The sequence below is a fragment of the Prenolepis imparis genome, unplaced genomic scaffold (genome assembly GCF_030444845.1).
Source record: "Prenolepis imparis isolate NDT839.2.m4 unplaced genomic scaffold, iyPreImpa1.0 SCAF_14, whole genome shotgun sequence".
In the NCBI taxonomy this organism is placed as follows: domain Eukaryota; kingdom Metazoa; phylum Arthropoda; class Insecta; order Hymenoptera; family Formicidae; genus Prenolepis; species Prenolepis imparis.
Genome location: NW_028141172.1, coordinates 3,978,318 through 3,998,504, shown reverse-complemented (window position 1 = coordinate 3,998,504; position 20,187 = coordinate 3,978,318). Strand labels below are relative to the sequence as shown.

The 20,187-nt window shown below is 33.0% G+C and overlaps 1 protein-coding gene across 5 annotated transcripts in view; it reads left to right on the top strand.

Annotated features, from left to right (window-relative positions):
- The first annotated feature begins 12,697 nt into the window (after window positions 1-12,697).
- Window positions 12,698-20,187, top strand: part of LOC145945686 (uncharacterized) — a 61,247-nt gene continuing 53,757 nt past the window's right edge. For 2 of the 5 annotated variants that reach the window (XM_083054791.1, XM_083054786.1), the window contains exons 1-3: window positions 12,698-12,990; window positions 16,546-17,455; window positions 18,960-19,202. In XM_083054791.1, coding sequence (XP_082910917.1) covers window positions 17,221-17,455; window positions 18,960-19,202 — 478 coding nt within the window. In that variant the 5' untranslated portion in view covers window positions 12,698-12,990; window positions 16,546-17,220. The remainder of the gene's footprint in view (window positions 12,991-16,545; window positions 17,456-18,959; window positions 19,203-20,187) is intronic. The other 3 variants (XM_083054790.1, XM_083054788.1, XM_083054787.1) reach the window with 3 other exon arrangements.

The window sequence follows — 20,187 nt, the reverse complement described above, 5'->3', positions numbered from 1 at the left end:
AATTATTAAGGCAACGGATCTATATGAAATGTCGCATATTTGTCTGTTATATTTTTATATTGTTGGAGAACACATTCTATGTCCAGACATATTATTTGAAATTACAATTTTTACAGATCCGTTACTTCAAAATAAAATAAAATTTTTATTACTCACCGATCGATGTGTAACAGCAGAGTTGACGACATTGAAACTACGTTGATCTGTAACATACAAATATAAAATTTAAATTATAGTAGCACTCAAAATTAATATTTTACCGACTTTTATATTCTATGCGTAAAATAATAAATGGCAGTATAATGGAATAATTTTATAAATTCTGAAAAAAAAATTATTTTTTTTAAATACACGCTTTTACAATATTTATAAAAAATAGTATTGATAAAATGATTTCTCTCTAATTTTCTTTTGTTTAAATTACACAGCGATAAACGAACCGAATTAATGCGCGTATGTGATTTATATAACAACTCTAATATATAAAATAATAAATCCAGGATTGTTCGGCGTCCGATGCTTCATCTAAATTTCTTCCTTCTTTCAGGTGTGTGCACACACAATAATATATAATATATAATATACAATATAATATATAATATGTTAATTATTAAATTAATTATTCATTAATTATATTAATCAGAACAGATTAATTCCCGTTAGTTATCGCGATCGCGTTAAGAATAGGAATTCGACGTTCTCGCATCACTACTTTCCTGCTCGAGTGTCGGCGCGTGAATGATAACAGCTGATAGGTACATGAGAGCCGAAGAATGTCAACAATAACACGCTAGACGACACCAAGACCGCATACCATTGATTGTTATAAATACTTTGCTGTTGAAATATTTTACGTACTATGACATATACATATACATATGTACATTTACGCGGAATATTATAAAGCATTTTAAAGTATAGATAAATTAATTATACGATTAATGTATCACGAAGGGATTATTGTAATGTTAATAATTTAATCTTGCCATTCAATTGTTTTAGGGAACATTCTTAATTCGAATTATATTTATAATTATTTATTATTTAGAAAATACAAGAATATAATTAGGAATATAAAAAAAAACTAATAGAATAAATAAAACATTCTCTCTTGAAAATCGACCAGCGTTCTATATAAATACGTTAGAAACGTGTATGCCTCTCTCTTTAATCAAAAATAATATAATAAAGTAAATTAATGAAAAAATAATTAACGTTACTAACTATTTATTAGAATTCTTAAAAAATGAAAAACTATGTGGTCAGAACTATATAAAACTGTAAGAATAGAATAATCAAAAATTGATCAATCTAAAATAGATATGTGGCAGTATGCTTTTATCGAGTGAAATTAATTATTTCAATTAAACAAATTATTTAATACTTCTGATTAGATCTATTTATAAAATGCAGGAATATGTTCAATTTTATTCGAAAACTTTGTTAGAATAGATTAATAAATTTGTTAAAGTGTATAAATTTATTTTACATTTTAATAAATTTGATTTTTAAATATGGCGAAAAAAACGAAAATAAATAATACGAGTTTGCGCGTCGCACATTTTTATTAAAAAATCGCTATTGCCGCTTGTACAAATTTACATTTTATCATTAACCTATTGATAGTCGGGATAAGATCTTTTTATTTCTATTATTATTTTTTAGATAACGACTTTCATAACTTGTAACAATTGTGAAACAAACATAAATATTCAGAATTTAATTATTTATTAGTGATAATGTAAGACACTGGTAATATATTAACTGATACCACTGGCGGATCCTGAAGGGGGGGGGGGGGGTTGAACAGGGGGGTTCAACCCTCCCCCTTCAGGATCCGCCAGTGGTATCAGTTAATATATCTTTTAATTTGCAAGAGAGGGGGCCCTTGCAAATTAAAAGAAACAGTTTTGAATTTGTTTAAAAAATATAAATAAAGAAAAACAAACATTAAAGAGCTATCGACGTCAGGATCCGCTATATAGTGTATATATATGTATAAGTATAAGATACACTGTAAATTATACTCATTACGCATTCAAGGAGTTAAGTAGAGATTAAGTCAGACATAGGACGAAATGATGAGATAATCTCATTGCACAAAAATAATTAGGTGAAATTCTTTATATCTATATAATATATATTATATCTATATAATATATATTATATCTATATAATATATATTATATAGATATATACAAAGAATTTCGCCTAATTATTTTCGTACAACAAAATTATCTCATTATTCTGTCCTATGTCTGACTTAATCTATACTTAATTCCTTGAATGCGCAATGAATATAATTTACAGTGTATCTTATACTTACATATTGTATATATTATATAGATATAAAAAATTTTGCCTAATTATTTTCGTGCAACGAAATTATCTCATCATTTCGTCCTATGTCTGACTTAATCTAAACTTAACTCCTTGAATGCGTAATGAGTACAATTTACAGTGTATCTTATACATACATATTGTATATATTATATATATATATATATATATATATATATATATAAAGAATTTCGCCTAATTATTTTCGTGCAAGAAATTATCTCATTATTTCATCCTATGTCTGACTTAATCTAAACTTAATTCCTTGAATGCGTAATGAGTATAATTTACAGTCAATCTTATACATACATATTGTATATATATATTATATAGATATATATAAAGAATTTTGCCTAATTATTTTTGTGCAACGAAATTATCTCATCATTTCGTCGTATGTCTGACTTAATTTAAACTTAACTCCTTGAATGCGTAATGAGTATAATTTACAGTGTATCTTATACATACATATTGTACATATATTATATATATATATATATATATATATATATATATAAAGAATTTCGCCTAATTATTTTCGTGCATGAAATTAATCCCATGTCTGACTTAATCTACACTTAACTCCTTGAATGCGTAATGAGTTAAATTTATAGTGGATCTTATACTTTTATATATATATATATTTTATATATATATTTTATATATATTATATATATATATAAAAGTATAAGATACACTGGAAATTATACTCATTACGCATTCAAGGAGTTAAGTTTAAATTAAGTCAGACATACGACGAAATGATGAGATAATTTCGTTGCACGAAAATAATTAGGCGAAATTCTTTATATCTATATAATATATATACAATATGTATGTATAAGATACACTGGAAATTGTACTCATTACGCATTCAAGGAGTTAAGTTTAAATTAAGTCAGACATACGACGAAATGATGAGATAATTTCGTTGCACGAAAATAATTAGGCGAAATTCTTTATATCTATATAATATATATATATATATATACACTGGCGGATCCTGGGGGGAGGGGGTTAACCCCCCCCCCTGCAAATTTAAAGAAACAATTTTGCTGAATTTGTTTAAAAAATATAAATAAAGAAGAACAAACATTAAAGAGCTATCGATGTCGTTGATCCTGGAATAAAAGCTAATCATGAAACCAAAAATATTAAATAAAATAATTTTGCAAACCCCCCCCCCCCCATTATCGACGTCAGAATCCGCTAGTGACTGATACTGTTTAATGAATTTACCTTTGCAGTCTTTATACATTTTCTTTTCAATAATTTTTTGCTTTTATTGATCCCCGCTTTTTATTAGGCATTATGTATTTTTAAACACAACATTATTGAAGGAACAAACATCACAGTCTTTGTTATACCATCTCACAATAACAGGAATCGCTAAAAGGAGATTTGCCAAACAGACTCCCTCGTCTAATTAATATTTGATTATATCAATATGCATTGCGCATATTTTATCTTGATAATAAAACTGAAGATTATCTTTACGGTTTATTTATTAAAAGATATTATTAATTTTTCGCTGAAAAGAAAGAGAGAGGGAGAGAGAGAAGTGTTCGAAAGTGGACCAAAATATTCAAATATTATACACGGGATAATTTTATTCTTATAATATATTTAATTTTGACATTTAATTCCTGCGCTTTGGCTCTGTCACTTCTTTCTTTATTTATTTTTCTTTTAATAAATAATTTTTTTTTTATATGTCGAATACAGAGCCTTATTCATTTATTTTTAAAAATTGCTACCCATATCGGATGTAATTCAAAACGGCATTATGCATAGCGCCGCATGCGTTATGAAAGAAGAGATAGAGAGAAAAAGAGACAGAGAGAAACGCGCGTTTTATTATTTCATTCCTTTTTGTAGTGCTTCTCACGCGCGGAATTCTCCCATTGGTAAATTGAACAAATTGCACTTTTATGAAATTCCTTCTTCGAAAAGCATCAGACATAGATATATAGATTCGAGTAAACTGCATTCGTGATTCTATGCTCGAGAAGCACAATTAAGCGTTTATTTTATTTCGCGTACAATTTTTTACAACCAAACGTATATCACACGCATATTTAATTTATTCTAAGGATACGCATCTACGATATTTTCGCAGATTCTTCTCTGAGAGAAGAATTTCCGGATTTTTATATAATTTAAGATACAGCGAAGTTATATAAAATGATAACTATATGCTTATCGTTTTAACAGGCGCGTTTAGTGCCTCGCGCGAAAAAAATCGTTAATTTTGCAGCTGCAACTGCTGCAGAACATTTAATTATTTCGCACGCGTCCCACATAAGTTCGACACTGAAGCGGGGTTGATGAGATTAAATTCTATTAAGAGGGCTCCCATTCGTGTTTTCCACGAGCTTAATACGCATATTCATGACGGTTCATCGCATCGGCGAGTATTAAAAGTGTTAAAACCGTGTATACAGACGAGGAAGGTTCCGTCGAGCTTTTTAATCGCTTGACAATCACATTTTTTTCCAGGATCTTTTTTTCTCTTTTCGTAAAAGTCACACGCGCGCTTTTTAATTTTAAATATTAAATTATATGATGTATATGCACATAAATTGTAATTTCAATTCGCGATTGTACATAAATTTAAAAATTAATTATTTGAGATTTGCCTTTATTTTTATTTGTACCATATACTGTATATTTATTATCCGGATAAAATTATTTTTTTTCTACCATAGATGTAGAGGAAAACATTTTAATTTTTCTTGTTTATTAAAAATGTAATTAAAAATTAGGATTAAACTATTAAAAAGATTTGAGGACACATTTTCAAGGTAAATATGAAAAAATCGACAGACATGTTTATAAAATTAGATTAATTGATATAATGAAATTTATTGTAATATAAAGTATTTAAAATGTACAAAAAAAATCAGTAAAAATATTTGGAATGAAAAAACACAACAAATAGTAAGACATATATAAAAAATTAAAACATATTTTCTCTTCCTCTCTCTATTTGTGTTTATACCAGACGTTATTACATATAGTGTATACAATGTATTAAAATTTCAGCCTATTTCGTTGGGCAAACCCCGCCGTTACATATATCGTGCGTTGAAAATTTAAATAATTAATCAACCGGCCGACGTACAATTATAATCATAAATACTGATTTTTCACATGTTTATGGTCCTTAATAATTCGATATTGTTTCGAATCCGAGTTTATTTTAAATTTGAACCCGAGCCCCTTTGTTTCCCTTTATCTTTCGCCTCTCGTAACATTTTTTTTCTTTTTTAAATACGCTGACGTATATAGTTGATAACGGGCATTTCATGTAATTTTACCTCGTACACATAATTATATATAGTATATCCATAATTCCGTTTTCGCAAATTCTGCAAATGACGATATTCCCTACGGCTATATTCGCGAGAAAATAGATATACGCAGCGCGTGCAAAAATTGCGCATCCGATGTATCCGGGTCAATTAAATCCGCAATGTTAATATTTGTAGTCGACCCTTTATACAAGAGCAACAACACAACGGACTTTTCGATACCGAGGCTCCCATTCATACGCATGGATTGATAGCAAACCGAGCAAAGCGAGAGAGAGAGAGAGAGAGAGAGAGATCTATCGAATTCGGTTCAAACGACCCAATTTCGAGCTGCCAAATTCGATCGATCGATCCGTGCCGCCACTTCGAAGAAAACACGCGTGCATTTTACACGTGTCTGATGCGCGTGCCGACACGTGCGTGCCACTCGTACGAGGGAGAGAGAGAGAGAGAGAGAGAGAGAGAGAGAGAGATCCGGACTCCATTTAATTACCGCACCGAGCGGAGCTTTCACGGCCGTTAAAGGATATTAATTACCTCGGCAACGTCCGCGCTTTCGGTTTCGACAGCGTACATGATGGATCAAGCGGGACATCAGGCCAGATGGGGTAAAAAAAATGCTGACGAAGGAGAAAAATCCTTTCGCACACAGTAATATTTCCCGGTTACACATTTCTCGCTACACGTATTTATTTATAAACTGATTCTTTGATATTTTTATGTGATATATATTATATACTTATATTTATTGTATATATTATATATACAGAGAGTTTCTGAAATACAAAAAATTGAAGAGAATACTCATTGGCTTATTTTATAAAGGAAAATTCCTATAAATATATGTCCTAAACTGCTTCGTTTTCAAAATGTCATAGTTGTGAAAAAAAATATGAAAAGTTTGAAAATCTCGAACATATTTAAAGATATTTTATTCAAACTTGGTACACGTATATATGGATTAAAAATAATTTTCCAGTATCGATGAAACATTTTTAGATCCACCAGGGTCGTGCGTATGATTACTTATATTATATTTTTTTAATAAAAAAATGGTACGCCACTGTTTTTCCAAGTTTAACAATTTAAAAAAATTCCGAACTGAAACTCTACAAAAATTGTCTCTTGTGTTTTCTTAAAACAATGAACCGCTTTTAAGAGTTAAAGTAAAACATTGAAATTACCAACTGTAAAAACTGTAAATTAAAAATTAATAATTATGTATATCAACAAATTATCTGCATTATTATTTGATATTTCGAAAATTCGAAGTTTGGTGTGCCTAGTCAGCTTATCCCCACTCCATCCTTTTATTTTTCATATTATATTTTTTTCACAACTTTGACATTTTGTATTTTGAAAATGAACCAGTTTAAGGTTTATGTTTATAAGACCTTCTTTATAAAAATAAGCCAAGGAATATCCTCTTAAATTTTTTGTACTTACTTAGGAAACATCCTATATATTATATATATTATAAATATTATATACTCGTATATTATAAATATTATATATATTATAAATATTATATATATATATATATATATAAAATATTATTATATACATATACTATATATTATATCATATTATATTTTACACAGAAAAAGGAGAATCACAGTTCGTAATAAAACACGGAGAAAATGTAATATACAAAAAAGATTTTTTTTACCCCCCATGTCCCAGATTCTGAAAAAAAATTTTCATTGTTTTATAAAAAGAAGTTATTAAATCAAGCATCATTCAATGTCATCGTCCAATATATTTTTATTATAGCGAACTTAATTTTAATTCCGCTTCTTATTTTCTCTCAACAAAGCTCCCATTATCCACTATCTTTGATCTCTTTCCCCCCCCTCTCTCTCTCTTATTCTCTCTTCGCTTTTCGTATTTATCGGACTTCCTCTGAGAGTGGTTGCGAGATTTCCTTCCTCTCGATCTCCCTTGCCAAGTTGTCTGCTGCTACGCTCCTCCTCGAGCTACCGTAAATTGTTCTACTTAGCTAAGGCGAGAGTAGTGACCCTCCCAGCGAAGTTTAATTAGCTTTTAAATCCCTGCCGCTCATTATGCCCTCCTTTTTCTCCTCCAAATTGAAGGGGACGAGCCCCCCCCCCCCTTCATCTCCTCTCTCGTCCTCGTCGTCCAACTTGGCGCGAGTAATCACGCGGAAGGGAAAAAGGGAAACGCGCCCTTTCAGCAAGAAATACAACCTGGGTATTAAGGGGGTAAAGAAATACAACCTGGGGGTAAAGAATTTCATCGAACGACACCTCGGAAACCGATCGTCGTCGCTTCGTTTTTAATTGGCCAGCGATACTTTTACCCGCCTCGATACCGAATACAAGTGCGATAAGTATTCTCGCTGCTGCTTGTGATAATTAAACGTAAACCTTAACAAGGAAATGCAAATTAATTCCTGCAACTAATTGTTAGATCTTTGTACTTTTACATATTTTCTACATTTGCAAATTATTCTTAGAAGATCTGTATATATTTTAAATGTGTCAGATTTCCAATTTTTTGGATTGTCATTATAAGATGCTTGATTCTCTGCATCATGCTTCGTCCAAGTTTTTACTTGGAAATGAAATTTACAGAAAATTGTTCACTCGTTTTATTCAGACTTCTTATTTAATTTCATCTTTCAAATGAAAGGAAAGTCTGCCTAATATTGGATCTATTATTAAAGCCTCGTATTTGGATAAAATTTTGTTTAAAAAATAAAAATTTGAATAAACGTTACGTGATTTACACAAACTTCTAACTTAATAAATAAAAAAGGTTTTTCGATAATATAATCTTTTTCTTTAATAGAAATGTAAAAAATAATTTTTGATGTTGGACATATTATATTCTTCTATTATATCGTATATCTCGTTTTTAATTTTTTAAAGGCTAGATTATTGAAAAAAACATCAATTTTAATTCATTAAAATTGTTTTAATTAATACATATAGAAAAAATCCAAGAAAAATCCTTTTAGAGAAACGTCAGTTTCATAAAAATAACACATAAAATAAATTAGAATTTCAACACAAAATACAAATAAATTACAATATAATAATTTAAAATCAATTTACTGACAGATTATATTTTAAACTGAAATCACACATATTTTTAAATATCAATATCAATAGATGTACGATATTAAGCAAGTATTCATAAAAGAAATATGGTTGTCCGAACGAAAATACAAAAGTAAACAACTAAACATTTATTAATGAATTAAAAATTATATTCTATAGGCATATATATTAAGAAAAAAATATCTTCATGTACCTTTTCATTCAAAACACCTGCCCAAACACAGGTACGCCGAAACTTTCGTAAGTAAGCAAAACTGAAATAATACACACCAAACTGACTACTTCGTTCATTTCCACAACTAGACTAACGTTACAACTGCACAAAGGAGAAGCAATAAAGACAGTCTCCAAAAAAGTGCAGCATTTAGCAATAGAGAAATACAACTATACGATATTAGGCGAAGGTGTACTGAGATATTGGGCACAGTTCCTTTATCAATACGTTTGTGCTTTGAAAAAGCATGAAATCCGAAAAATCCAAGCAAGGTATTAGGTCTCATTTGGGGTGAAATGGTCGGCGGTGCTTTTTCGCGCGAGAGAAACCAGAGACACTCCTTGTTGGGCTTTCGCCGGTCATTTCCGGCGACACGTAGCGCGCCCTTAGCCGTCCGCCTTTTGATTTATCGCGACGCGGAGGCCACCCGCGAGGTAGGCAACCCGTGTCGGAAGGCACCTTCTATACTCCATATACGTGGCGATGATAAATCTCGGGCACTCTCGGGCTACAGACGCCGCCGCTAAATCTGCGCGAATCACGCAGCGTGCGGCCGGTATCGCCCGGTAATAAATCGCACTTCGATCGCAAAACCGTGTCTTGCAGTAGCACGTACGAGAAGCGAGAAGAGGGATCCAGAAATAGCGGGATTTATCTTGTAATTTTCGAGGAAATTAAATCCTCCGGAGATCAAAGAACTTAAGAAGAAGAAGAAGAAGAAGAAAGAAGAACAAAACAAGAAAGAGCGCTAAGCTACAAATCTAATCACCTGGAAATTACGTGGACAATCGAGAGAATCTAATCTTGGTTCGCGCAGAATCTTGGATCTTGAACACCTCTGAATGAGATAGAGCGAGGTGGGAATTCGAAGATATGAAAGTTATAGAGGCGAAATATCGAAGAACGACTATACAAATGAAAAGCGATGAACGAGCATTTCGGAAATTGAAAAAATAATATTGCGTGAAATCTGAAATTTCCCCTACGAGCTCTAAAGTGTAACGATAACGATACAGCTTCTCATGTAGCTAGTGCACCAACATTTCGCCATAGATTTCAACCAATAACCATTACACCGTAGAGAATTCTGCAATATCCATGGAAACAACCAGTTTTACGTTCCAACGACTTTTCGCTCGACCAAAAAGATACAAACAAAAGTGAGCTTCTGCAAGTAACAATATTTGCTACTAGGTACATAATATATATAGCTCTTCATTTCTCTAACCAAGAAGCGACATTATTTCACATTCCAAAAATACTCTTTTTTTTCTATTGAGAGACAAAAGAAGAATAAAAAATATAATAATATCAATAATAAATAAAATAAAATAAAATAATAATCTCAATAATATAAAAACTAATAAAACTAATATATAAAAACTATAATAATATTAATAAAAAAAATAAGATATCTATAATTTATATGTAATAAAAAGATTTTAATAATAATGCAATATATATAATATATATAATAAATTTGAGTTCAAGGTAAATGAATGTAATGAGAGACATCGACGTTTCTCGAGAGGAGGGAGAGAAACATGTGACATTTCGTCATTTGGCCTTAATCCCGCGACGAAAACATCGCCACATTGTGCATTATGGAACGACGAATATGGCGAGGGATCCTCATGATCCTTGCTATCAACTTGGTCGGTAAAATAAGTACGCCCCGAGATTCGGCTTATTCTGAATAATATATCAAACTTATGAAGCGGCTTTAAGGGCGACGTCGCGGCAAATCCTCTATTATATAGTATTATAAAGAGATATAAAGAGACCGAAATTGTGTGCCTTCCCCTCCCTCCCTCCCTCACCGGGGGTTGAACGATCGCGATATTTCGAGAGAATTCGATAAATGAGGATTTCATATGACACAGTTGCAGAGAGAAAAGGAGAGAGAGGGGGGGGGAATGATGCTTATAAATAAATGTATGAAAAAATAATTCAAAAATTTAATATCAAGAATCCGAGGAAACAAGATTAAAAATTCGAGGCGTCTCTTCCGAGAGGAGAGAGAGAGAGTTTCTAAACTCTCTAAGAGCTAAACTTCCCCAGTTATAAAATCCATCTAGGTGAAGATCCTAGACGGCATCCACCTATCCTTTCCTCCCGTCCCCTTTGTGTCTGGGAGACGAGCTAAGTTCATTAACGTAAATGAGATGATTCTGAAGAGGAGCTACTCGTCGGGTAGCAGCCCAAACCTCGCACATCGCATCCCGAGGAGAAGGTCGCCTCAAAGCCTTCTTATCGTGGATTTAACACGTCGTTACGTCCCGTGAATACGCTGCGAATATACGTATATACATGCGTAGATGAGCGGAGCGGATAATTCAGATACAAAACTAATTTCGCGAACCCCTTACGCGCATTAAGCTCACCGGCGACTTCCGTCGAGTTTCGCCTTCGCCCGACGAGAGTCCCGAATTGTGCGTTATTACACGCGTTAACGGAGACCCATTCGTCTCGAAAATATAAAGTAAATAATTTATATATACATATATATTAATATATACCTATATATAAAATAAATAATCTTTATTTGTACAAAATTAGTTGAATCAAACTGAAGTTTAATTGAATCAAAGTGAAATCTTATTCAATAGGGGTTGATTCAAGTGTAGCCTCACTCAGCTCGATACAATTTCAATTCACTGTAAATTTAATCAAATTTCGAGTCAACTTGAACAAGTACATACGTCAATTAAAAAAAGAAACTGTTATATATATTTACAAATTAGTGTCATTTTAATTTATAAAGGTAATGATGTTAGAAAAAATTGCGCCAATTGAAAAATATAAATTTTTTTAAATATATTATATTATAAAGAAATATTAAATTGAATTAAAAATTAAGAATTTATTCAAAAATTTCAAATACAAATGAAAAAATTAAAAAATTTGAATTAAAGAAACTTGGCGTTGCTAAATTTCAAAATATATATTAACTCAATAAATAATAAATATAATTTAGATCGAAATTTATAGAATTATATTTAATTTACAATTAGTACAGCAATAACTGCAATACATATTTAAGAATACGTTAATTCTAATATTGTGTGTTTAGTTTAGCAACGCCAAGTTTTATTAATTCAAATTAAAAATTTTTTTAATTTGTAATTTTTGTATAAATTTTTAATTTTTTCTATTAATTTCTAATTCTTAATTTTTCTATTAATTTTAAACATAATCGCCCTTTAGACAGTATAACGTAATACATTACCTCACGTATTTTTATTTTTTATTCTTGAACGAAGGTTTATTTTATTAATATTTTTTTGTAACTTTAAAAACTTAGCACTCTTTGATTTTTTAGTTTCAATAATTTTACTCCGACTTTTGAAATATACGTATATGTATATACATGTTCCAAAAAAATTTATCAAGAACTTAGGACGAGAGCGATATTATTCGCAATGTTATTCATCAAGATGCTCGCTAAAGCACGTCTCTTTCAAGTTGCAGGCTTTATGCTTTCGCGATTCGCATTCTCGCGGATCAACGAGCAAACAAGCATCCGGTACAAGTATCCTTCTTCTCGTCGATGCCTCTCCGCATCCAGATGACAGTATATAGACGGGATGCATATCCGCGGAAAAATTTCGAACAACGCGAGGACGGTTTCATCCAAAACGAAAGCTCGAAACTCGCCTCGCCTTGGCGGCGCTTCGTTCGAAAACTCGTGATTTAATTTTAGAAACGTTTCTCGCACACGCTTTGGCTCAGTTCGCTTGCGAGATTCGCCGGGACAAAACGAGCTTTTTCGCGCTGTTATCGCGTTAAAAAAATGAGGAGTTAAGTGCGTCGATTTTATTCAACAATTACGAAAATCTAAATTTTATTTTTTTTCGCGAAATATTATATTTCGCAAACCGTCAAAATTATAGTGTCAATGTGGTGATACAATTGTGCGAGGAATGTAATTATCTCAAAATTAGACTTATCATTGTTATCAAAAAGAGAAGATATCGATATATGGAGTGAAATTGATTATCGTTGCTCGTCGAAATTTTTGTAGGACGTCCAAAAGAGGGTAAAAAATTAATTCTCAACTATTTTACGGCTGTATCTACTTTTTATCTAAAAATAGAAATTGTTGCAACGTAATTGATATAACGGTTCGTCGTAATTCGAAATAATTTTTTACTGGAGGAGAATTTTTTTCTAAAATTTATTGAATAAAGTTCTTTTTTTCTCTGTAATGAGAGAAAAAAGGGTAGAAAGAGAGAGGTATACAATAGAGGTTTAATAACCGGGGCGTGATATAACGTGGCGGTATTTTCTCACCTCTCGAAAATCTATCATAAACATCGACGGAGGTAAAAAGAAAAATTAATGATGGATGAGGTGAATTCCTATAAGCTTACCCGCAACAAGCGGTCAGCAAAATAGGATTTGCTGCAATAATCGCTTACGCTCTCTCGTTCAATCCCTAATCCTTCAACAACACTTCTACATACATACATTCATGCACAAAAGGAAATATAAAAGTTTGCCAAAAATATTTATTTTATTTCGGTATCATGGAATATAAATAGAAGGCCGTACTCGTAAAAAATGATATTCAAAGTACAAAAAATAAAAAGATAGATATATAATATATAATATACATAAATATATTATGTATAATTTTTATTATATTATTTATAGTTTATATTATAATATTTAAAAATTTGAGAAATTTTAAATACACTATATACATTCTCAATATATAGGATGTGTGTGTAAAATACATATATATATATATAATTTCGCTCTCTCCTCTTCTCTTTCCTCATCAATTTCATAACGAAAACCTAGAGCAAAGGCCGGAAAACAATTTAATAAATGTGCGCTCTATTGGATGATTTTATATAAATAAAAATAGGTAATAGTTTCGCACGTACGGTAGCAACGTATCTAGCGCATCAAACCGTTATTGCGAGTTCACACCCTGAGGAGTGTGCATCGACGCGAAAAATGTACAATTCGGCTCTGCTCGACGAGGAGGCTCCGTAGTTGTCATCGTCGACGTTAAAAATAACGCGGGGAGTTTTCTACAAGCGTGAAACGTCTCGCAAAAATTTCTATTTTAAAGTTCTGACAAGAATCTCGTCACTTTGCGTTTCCTTTCTCCGCGTACGTTCTCGAGATTTTTACGCTATCAATTTTTACTTCATTCACAAAAGAATCCTTCATAGACATATCTTGTATATAATTATGTATAAAAGACTCAGCAAGCTGAAATTATTAAAAATGGAGAACACGTGCGAAAATTAATTATTTCCGACATTTTTGCTCATCATTAAAGACTCAGTTTTTTATACTAATTCATTGAAAAAAATCCTCATAATTTCTGTAATTATATAGAAATATCTCATAAAAGCTTTACACTTTTTGTTCATAAGTGTCTAATTAAATTTTCTCTGAATAAAAAAATTATTAAACGTTAAAATGTTAAAGCCAAACGATTTTTAGATTTTCTAAAAATTTTTACGTAGCAATATTAAAAGAAATTCGGAATTGCAGAAAAGTTCTCAAGATTTTTATATTTATACTATTAATTTTTACTTTATTTAAAAGAGTCCTTTATTACATGTTTTATATACATATAATTATGTATATAAAAAACTCTGCAAGCTAAAATTATTCAAAAAGGGAAAACATTATATAATTTAATAGACACGTATTTTTTCAAGTATAAAAATTAATTATTTCTGACATTTTTTGCTCAGCATTAAAACCCAGCTTTCGATGCAAATCTATTTAAAAATTCCTCAAAATTTCTGTAATTACATAGAAATATCCCATGAAAGCTTTACATATTTTGTTCGTGAGAGTATCTAATTAAAATTTCTCCGACTAAAAAAAAGTTATCGAAACGTTAAAATGTTAAAGCCAAACGATTTTTAGACTCTCCAGAAATTTTCACGTGGAAATATCACATCAATTAAAAGAAAATTTGGAATTGCAAACTGTACAAGCTCGACAGGTAAATCTAATATGATCTGTGAAAATCGCGTAGCGTGTTGAAATCCTCAAAAGTTTTCCATCGTAAATGTCCCAAATATCGGATTTAGTTGGTTGCGCTCTATCTCTCTTTTGCGTTTTCCCGGATTAGTTTTGAACTCAATGTCATTCATCCAACGTAAATTACGTCGGAATTACGGGCGCTCGTGTATATATTATATATATATATATATATATACATATACACCGCGAGTGTATATAAAACTAGAACTATTATCGCGATGCTGGAAAACGCGAATATCTCGCTCGTGTTACGTGATCGAATTTGCGCGATTGCGACTTGTCGTTTGACGTTAACGCGCGAATCGTCTCTTTACGAAGTTGAAGTTCTTATCTCGCCGTATCGTGCCCGTATATAAACGAAGATGTCATCATGACGTCTCCTCGTGTGCAAAATCTTTTCTCGCTACGCCATAAAATATTTCGTCCAAAAATAGCTTCTATCTGCGCGCTAAATGCATCGCGAAAAATATAACTTGTCTATTGAATTAAAAGAAATATATATATATATATATATATATATATATATATTCGGAAGAGTTATTTGTAATTATTAAGAAATAATTATAAATAATTTTCATTTAAGTTATCAGTAAGAAATAATTAGAAATGATTCTTATTTAAAATTATTTCTTAATAATTATAAATTCTCCCTATATTTTTTGTTTTAAATTAATTAAAATTGCATTCATATTTTAAGAGCGATAATTTATTTAATTAATTAAAATTATTTCGAGTTATTAATAAATAATGATTAATTATAACGTCCATTAAATTTTAATTCTGCACCCCTCTCCGACCGAGGGAATACACTTTGTTCAATATGGGAGCGGAGAGAGTTTTTGACGGGTAACGCGTTGTAAGTCGAAAATGGTCCAAACTGCGCTCGGCGATGTCCTCCAGAGGCGATATTCTTGGCGGGACAAACAAGGGTGAACGCACGCGTACGAAGAGAGAGCGACGGCTCGCGCGACTGCACGTACTCTTCGCCCCAAATAGAACGCGCCGCCTGTTGGTAAACTTCGCTCTCTCTCTTCCTTGCGATGTGCCATCGCGTGCATCAGCTTGTTTCCCCTCTCTCGGTACAGTACTTTCGCTTAAATACACTGAAGGAATGCGTGTCCACGCGTGCGAAAATAATAATCGCGCGTGGAAAGTTGCGAGAAATAGAGTGACCAACGATATATCAATTAATCACTAAAAGCGTGGATGACATTGAATCTCAATTTTTTCCCGTTTAATGAGAGAATCGTATGACAACGTGACGACGATTATCGAGATACATCGATCAAATTTGATGGGAGATTCGGTTTATGGAAAATGCACGATATAAATTTCATCCTTCTGTCAATGAACGGATACCTGGGTATTCAAGCAATTTTATTCAAAAACCTCCAAAAATGTAACAAAAAAGAATTTTTAATGTTCAGCAGCTACTATAAAAAACTGTCAAAGTGTGATATGTCAAAATACTGGTACCTATAATTATTGATAAATAATTGACAGAAGGATTAAAAATATAAATGCATAATAAAAGTTAATTAATAAAAAAAAAATAATTTTTTTAATATACAAAAAGAAGAAAAGCAGAATTATATGTCGATTGTGCTGAATATGAAGTGCATATTTGATGGACTGGTTCCGGTCGACCGGGCATACGGTTAAAACGAGTCCGGGAGGAGATGTCATGTTGAACTTTGCAATGAACTGTAACTCGAATAAAATCAAGTGGCGTCCGGAAAATCGACCGACAGCTACGAAAATGTGAACTCCACGTGCGGAAAAGTAACTTCTAACAATTCCGCGTTGGCAGCGGAAGCTCCCAAGCGAAAAGTTCCAGCGACGGCCGAAAGAGTCCCAGTCCCGTTCCCTTCGCATCCGGTCTGACGGTAGCCGGAAAAATTATTTTTACTTCAATCGCGAGTGCTTGCTTCAGAGTCGCGTCGCCTGTCGCGCGTTGCTTCAAAACCTATCACCGTGTGAGCCTTTTCAAAGATTACAGTATTTTTCTACGATAATTTCCTTCCACATAATATATATATATCATAAGATCCCAAGTGTCAAAGTGTAGTGTCCCTTCTTTTTTTAATTAATTACAATAAGTGTTTTGTGATAAAATTTCAAAGATACCGAATACCTACGAATATTAAATTAATATTGCGAGATAAAATCTCGAGGTTAAAGTTTGTTCGTGAATCTTTTGGGGACAATTTTTCAAGTTGAACTGACATTTGGTGCTCGATCCGCGAAGCAAATGTCCAAGATGCTGCGAATGGAATTGGTGGGTCTTCTATTGTTGGCCTGCACGCAGATTCTTACGGAGCATCGCGACTTGCACGAATCAAGGAATCAGTACGGTTACCATCAGCGATATCACGATCTCCATGAGAGGATGACGAGGGAAGTTCGCGTCAAGGAGGGCCGATTACGCGGAATGGTGGTTCAACCGAGGACCAATCACAACTTGCAGCTGGTCGACGTCTTTCTCGGTAAGCGATTATATTTAATTGTCAAGGATTATCACACGCGATAAATAGGAGAATTCAAAAATAGGGCCAAAAGAAACAGTTTATTGACCCACAAGAATTAACTCCCCAATTTTGCCGATAGAAACGATTCTTCATTTAAATATTTAACCCTTTTGTCAAAACATAATTTTTCATCAATGTGTGAGTACTCGAGTACCAACTGTGTATTTTTTGACACATTGCACTGCAACAATTTTTTTAGAGAAGCTGCTGAACATCGAATATTATTTCTCTATATTTTAAGAAGCTTTTTCGAATAAAGTTGCTTCGGGTGCTAGTTCATTAACAGAAGGGTGAACGCTAAAAATAAAAATGCAGATTCTTTTTCTCTGATGAAAAGTCGGCGATAAAAATCAATCTAAACTATTTATATCAGCTCGAACCATTATTTAATCCGTAACAGAGATGCTAAATCGGTTGATTTTGAGGGGCGACGTTTCATATGCAATAATCTACAACGCTATCCCGATAGCGTTCGATATTCTGGAGGAAACTCGGCTCCGGTCAGTGAGCAAAAGTTTCCTGGCAGCTGCATATCCGCGCTTTGAGAGTCCCGATACGTCAAAGGATCCAAAACGAAGAGAGCGTGTGCTCACGCGCGCGCCCGTGTATTTCGGGAACAGATATTACCCGCCGTCTCCCCTTTAGCTTTCTCGGTCCTTGCACGAGTACGCGCCGCGTGTCCGTCAAGTCGCATCGCCACGTGTCGAGTTACATCTGTGTGCGTCACTTTGTATATGCAAAGACGAGTTTACGCTGTTCGCTCTTGGTAATCATCCAAAGTGAACGCATTCGACGAAGCAGTTCTTGCTTATGACGCGTGTCAACCTTGCGAAGTGAATTGAAAAAAGAAGAAAATATTTGGAAAACATATTTTTTATATAGAAAAATATTTTCTATATATAGAAAATTTGCAAATAAAATTGCTTCGGGTAGTTTTTATATATATAGAATATTATATATATGCACTATATGTAAAAATATTTTCTATATATAAAAATAATATTTTTTTCTATATATTTTCTTCAATTTTCAATTGACAAAAAAATTTGTTTTAATAAAGTTTAATTATTACTCAATTTTAATTCGATTCAGTCAAATCAAAAATGAAATAAAAAGAAAAGATATATAAACAAATTTTTTTCATTATTTAATCTCAAAAATTTTCGACAAAATTAAATTAAAATTGAAATGCAATTAAACTTAATTTGAGGGACACAAACAATATTTCTAGATTAATTAGAAATAAAGATATTAATTATTAAAAAGCGTGTATTATTTGAATGTAATTCTTTTTCGAAAAAATATGTTTATAGTAGCAAAAAAAAATTAAATTTCTTCTGACAAATTTACTCTCTGATAGAAATGTCAAATATATTAAATGATATATCGCGCAATTTATTTAACATCAGAGATGGATTGAAGACTCGGTCCATATAAGGAAATTCTCTCTCGTGTGTTTTAGGAGTTCCTTATGCGGAGCCTCCGGTGGGATCCTTCAGGTTTTCACCACCTCGTTCACCGCAACCGTGGCGAGGGGTGAGGCAGTCGCAGGAATTCGCTCCAGTTTGCCCGCAAGTCTTGCCAAATCTTCGAGAGGAAGTGAAACCAGGCAGGTACGAATACCTGGAGAGACACCTACCGTACTTGAGAAACCAGAGCGAGGACTGTCTGTACCTCAACATCTACGCTCCTCATCAGGCCGAGGGTGAGTGCGAGTGAATCACATAAACCGAGAGGGGTTTCGTTGTTCATGATGGTAGTATTAGTGTGTTAGGGAAGTTATCGACTCTGATACCGCAAATCCAATCTATGAAGCCTGGCTACGTCGAGAGAGGTGACTTTCGCTTCCGCGACACGGAATTCGATCGAAAATACAAGTTTACGACAATAATTTAATTGAACTCTCTCTCTCTCTCTAAACTCATTGTTAAAAGGCTACTTTAAGTTATAAGAAGTTCAGAAAGAAAGAAAAACCTGTCATCTTATTTAATTTAATAAGCCACTATCCCTCTGGCTCGCAAATCGACTAGCTACTCGCACTGCGGAAAATGAAAAAAAGTTTTTATTCTAAATTTTCCGTTCCAACCAGAAAGAGAGAAGGAGAGAGAGAGAGAGATAAACAGAAAGAACTGAAAATATTTTACATTCTGTATATACACACGTATAATCCGCGAACGCGATGATCCTCGCATTCGAAGCCCAGGCGGGCGGAATAAACCTCTGATGAAAATACCTAGCGTTGAATCGAAACTTTCTCGGATTTCTCTCGCTCTGCGCGAGAAAGAGATATATATATATATATATATACGGAGTATTCGACCTATTGGGGAAAAAAGAAAAATAAAAAAAGGAGGAAGGAGAAGATCAGATCACCAGGTCTCGATCTCGCGATTATGCGGGTGCATTCGGGCGCTGCGAGCTTTTTCCGCGGTCAACTCCGTAAAACAGCTGCCGATCGATTTACCGGCCAGCCAGCGTCAGTTCCGCTGGAAGGAACGGATCACGTGGGTGGAGGGGGTTGGGGGGCTGGGGGAGCGGCTTCGGTTTTTCGCGTGCGCGTTATAAATTCATTCACGCCCTCTCCCCCCTCACCGCGTATCACGTATATATTCATTCCATACCGTCCGGTCGCCCTGGATCGGTCGCCCCCCTCCGCCCCCTCTGCAACCCCCTTCACACTCGCGCCGTAT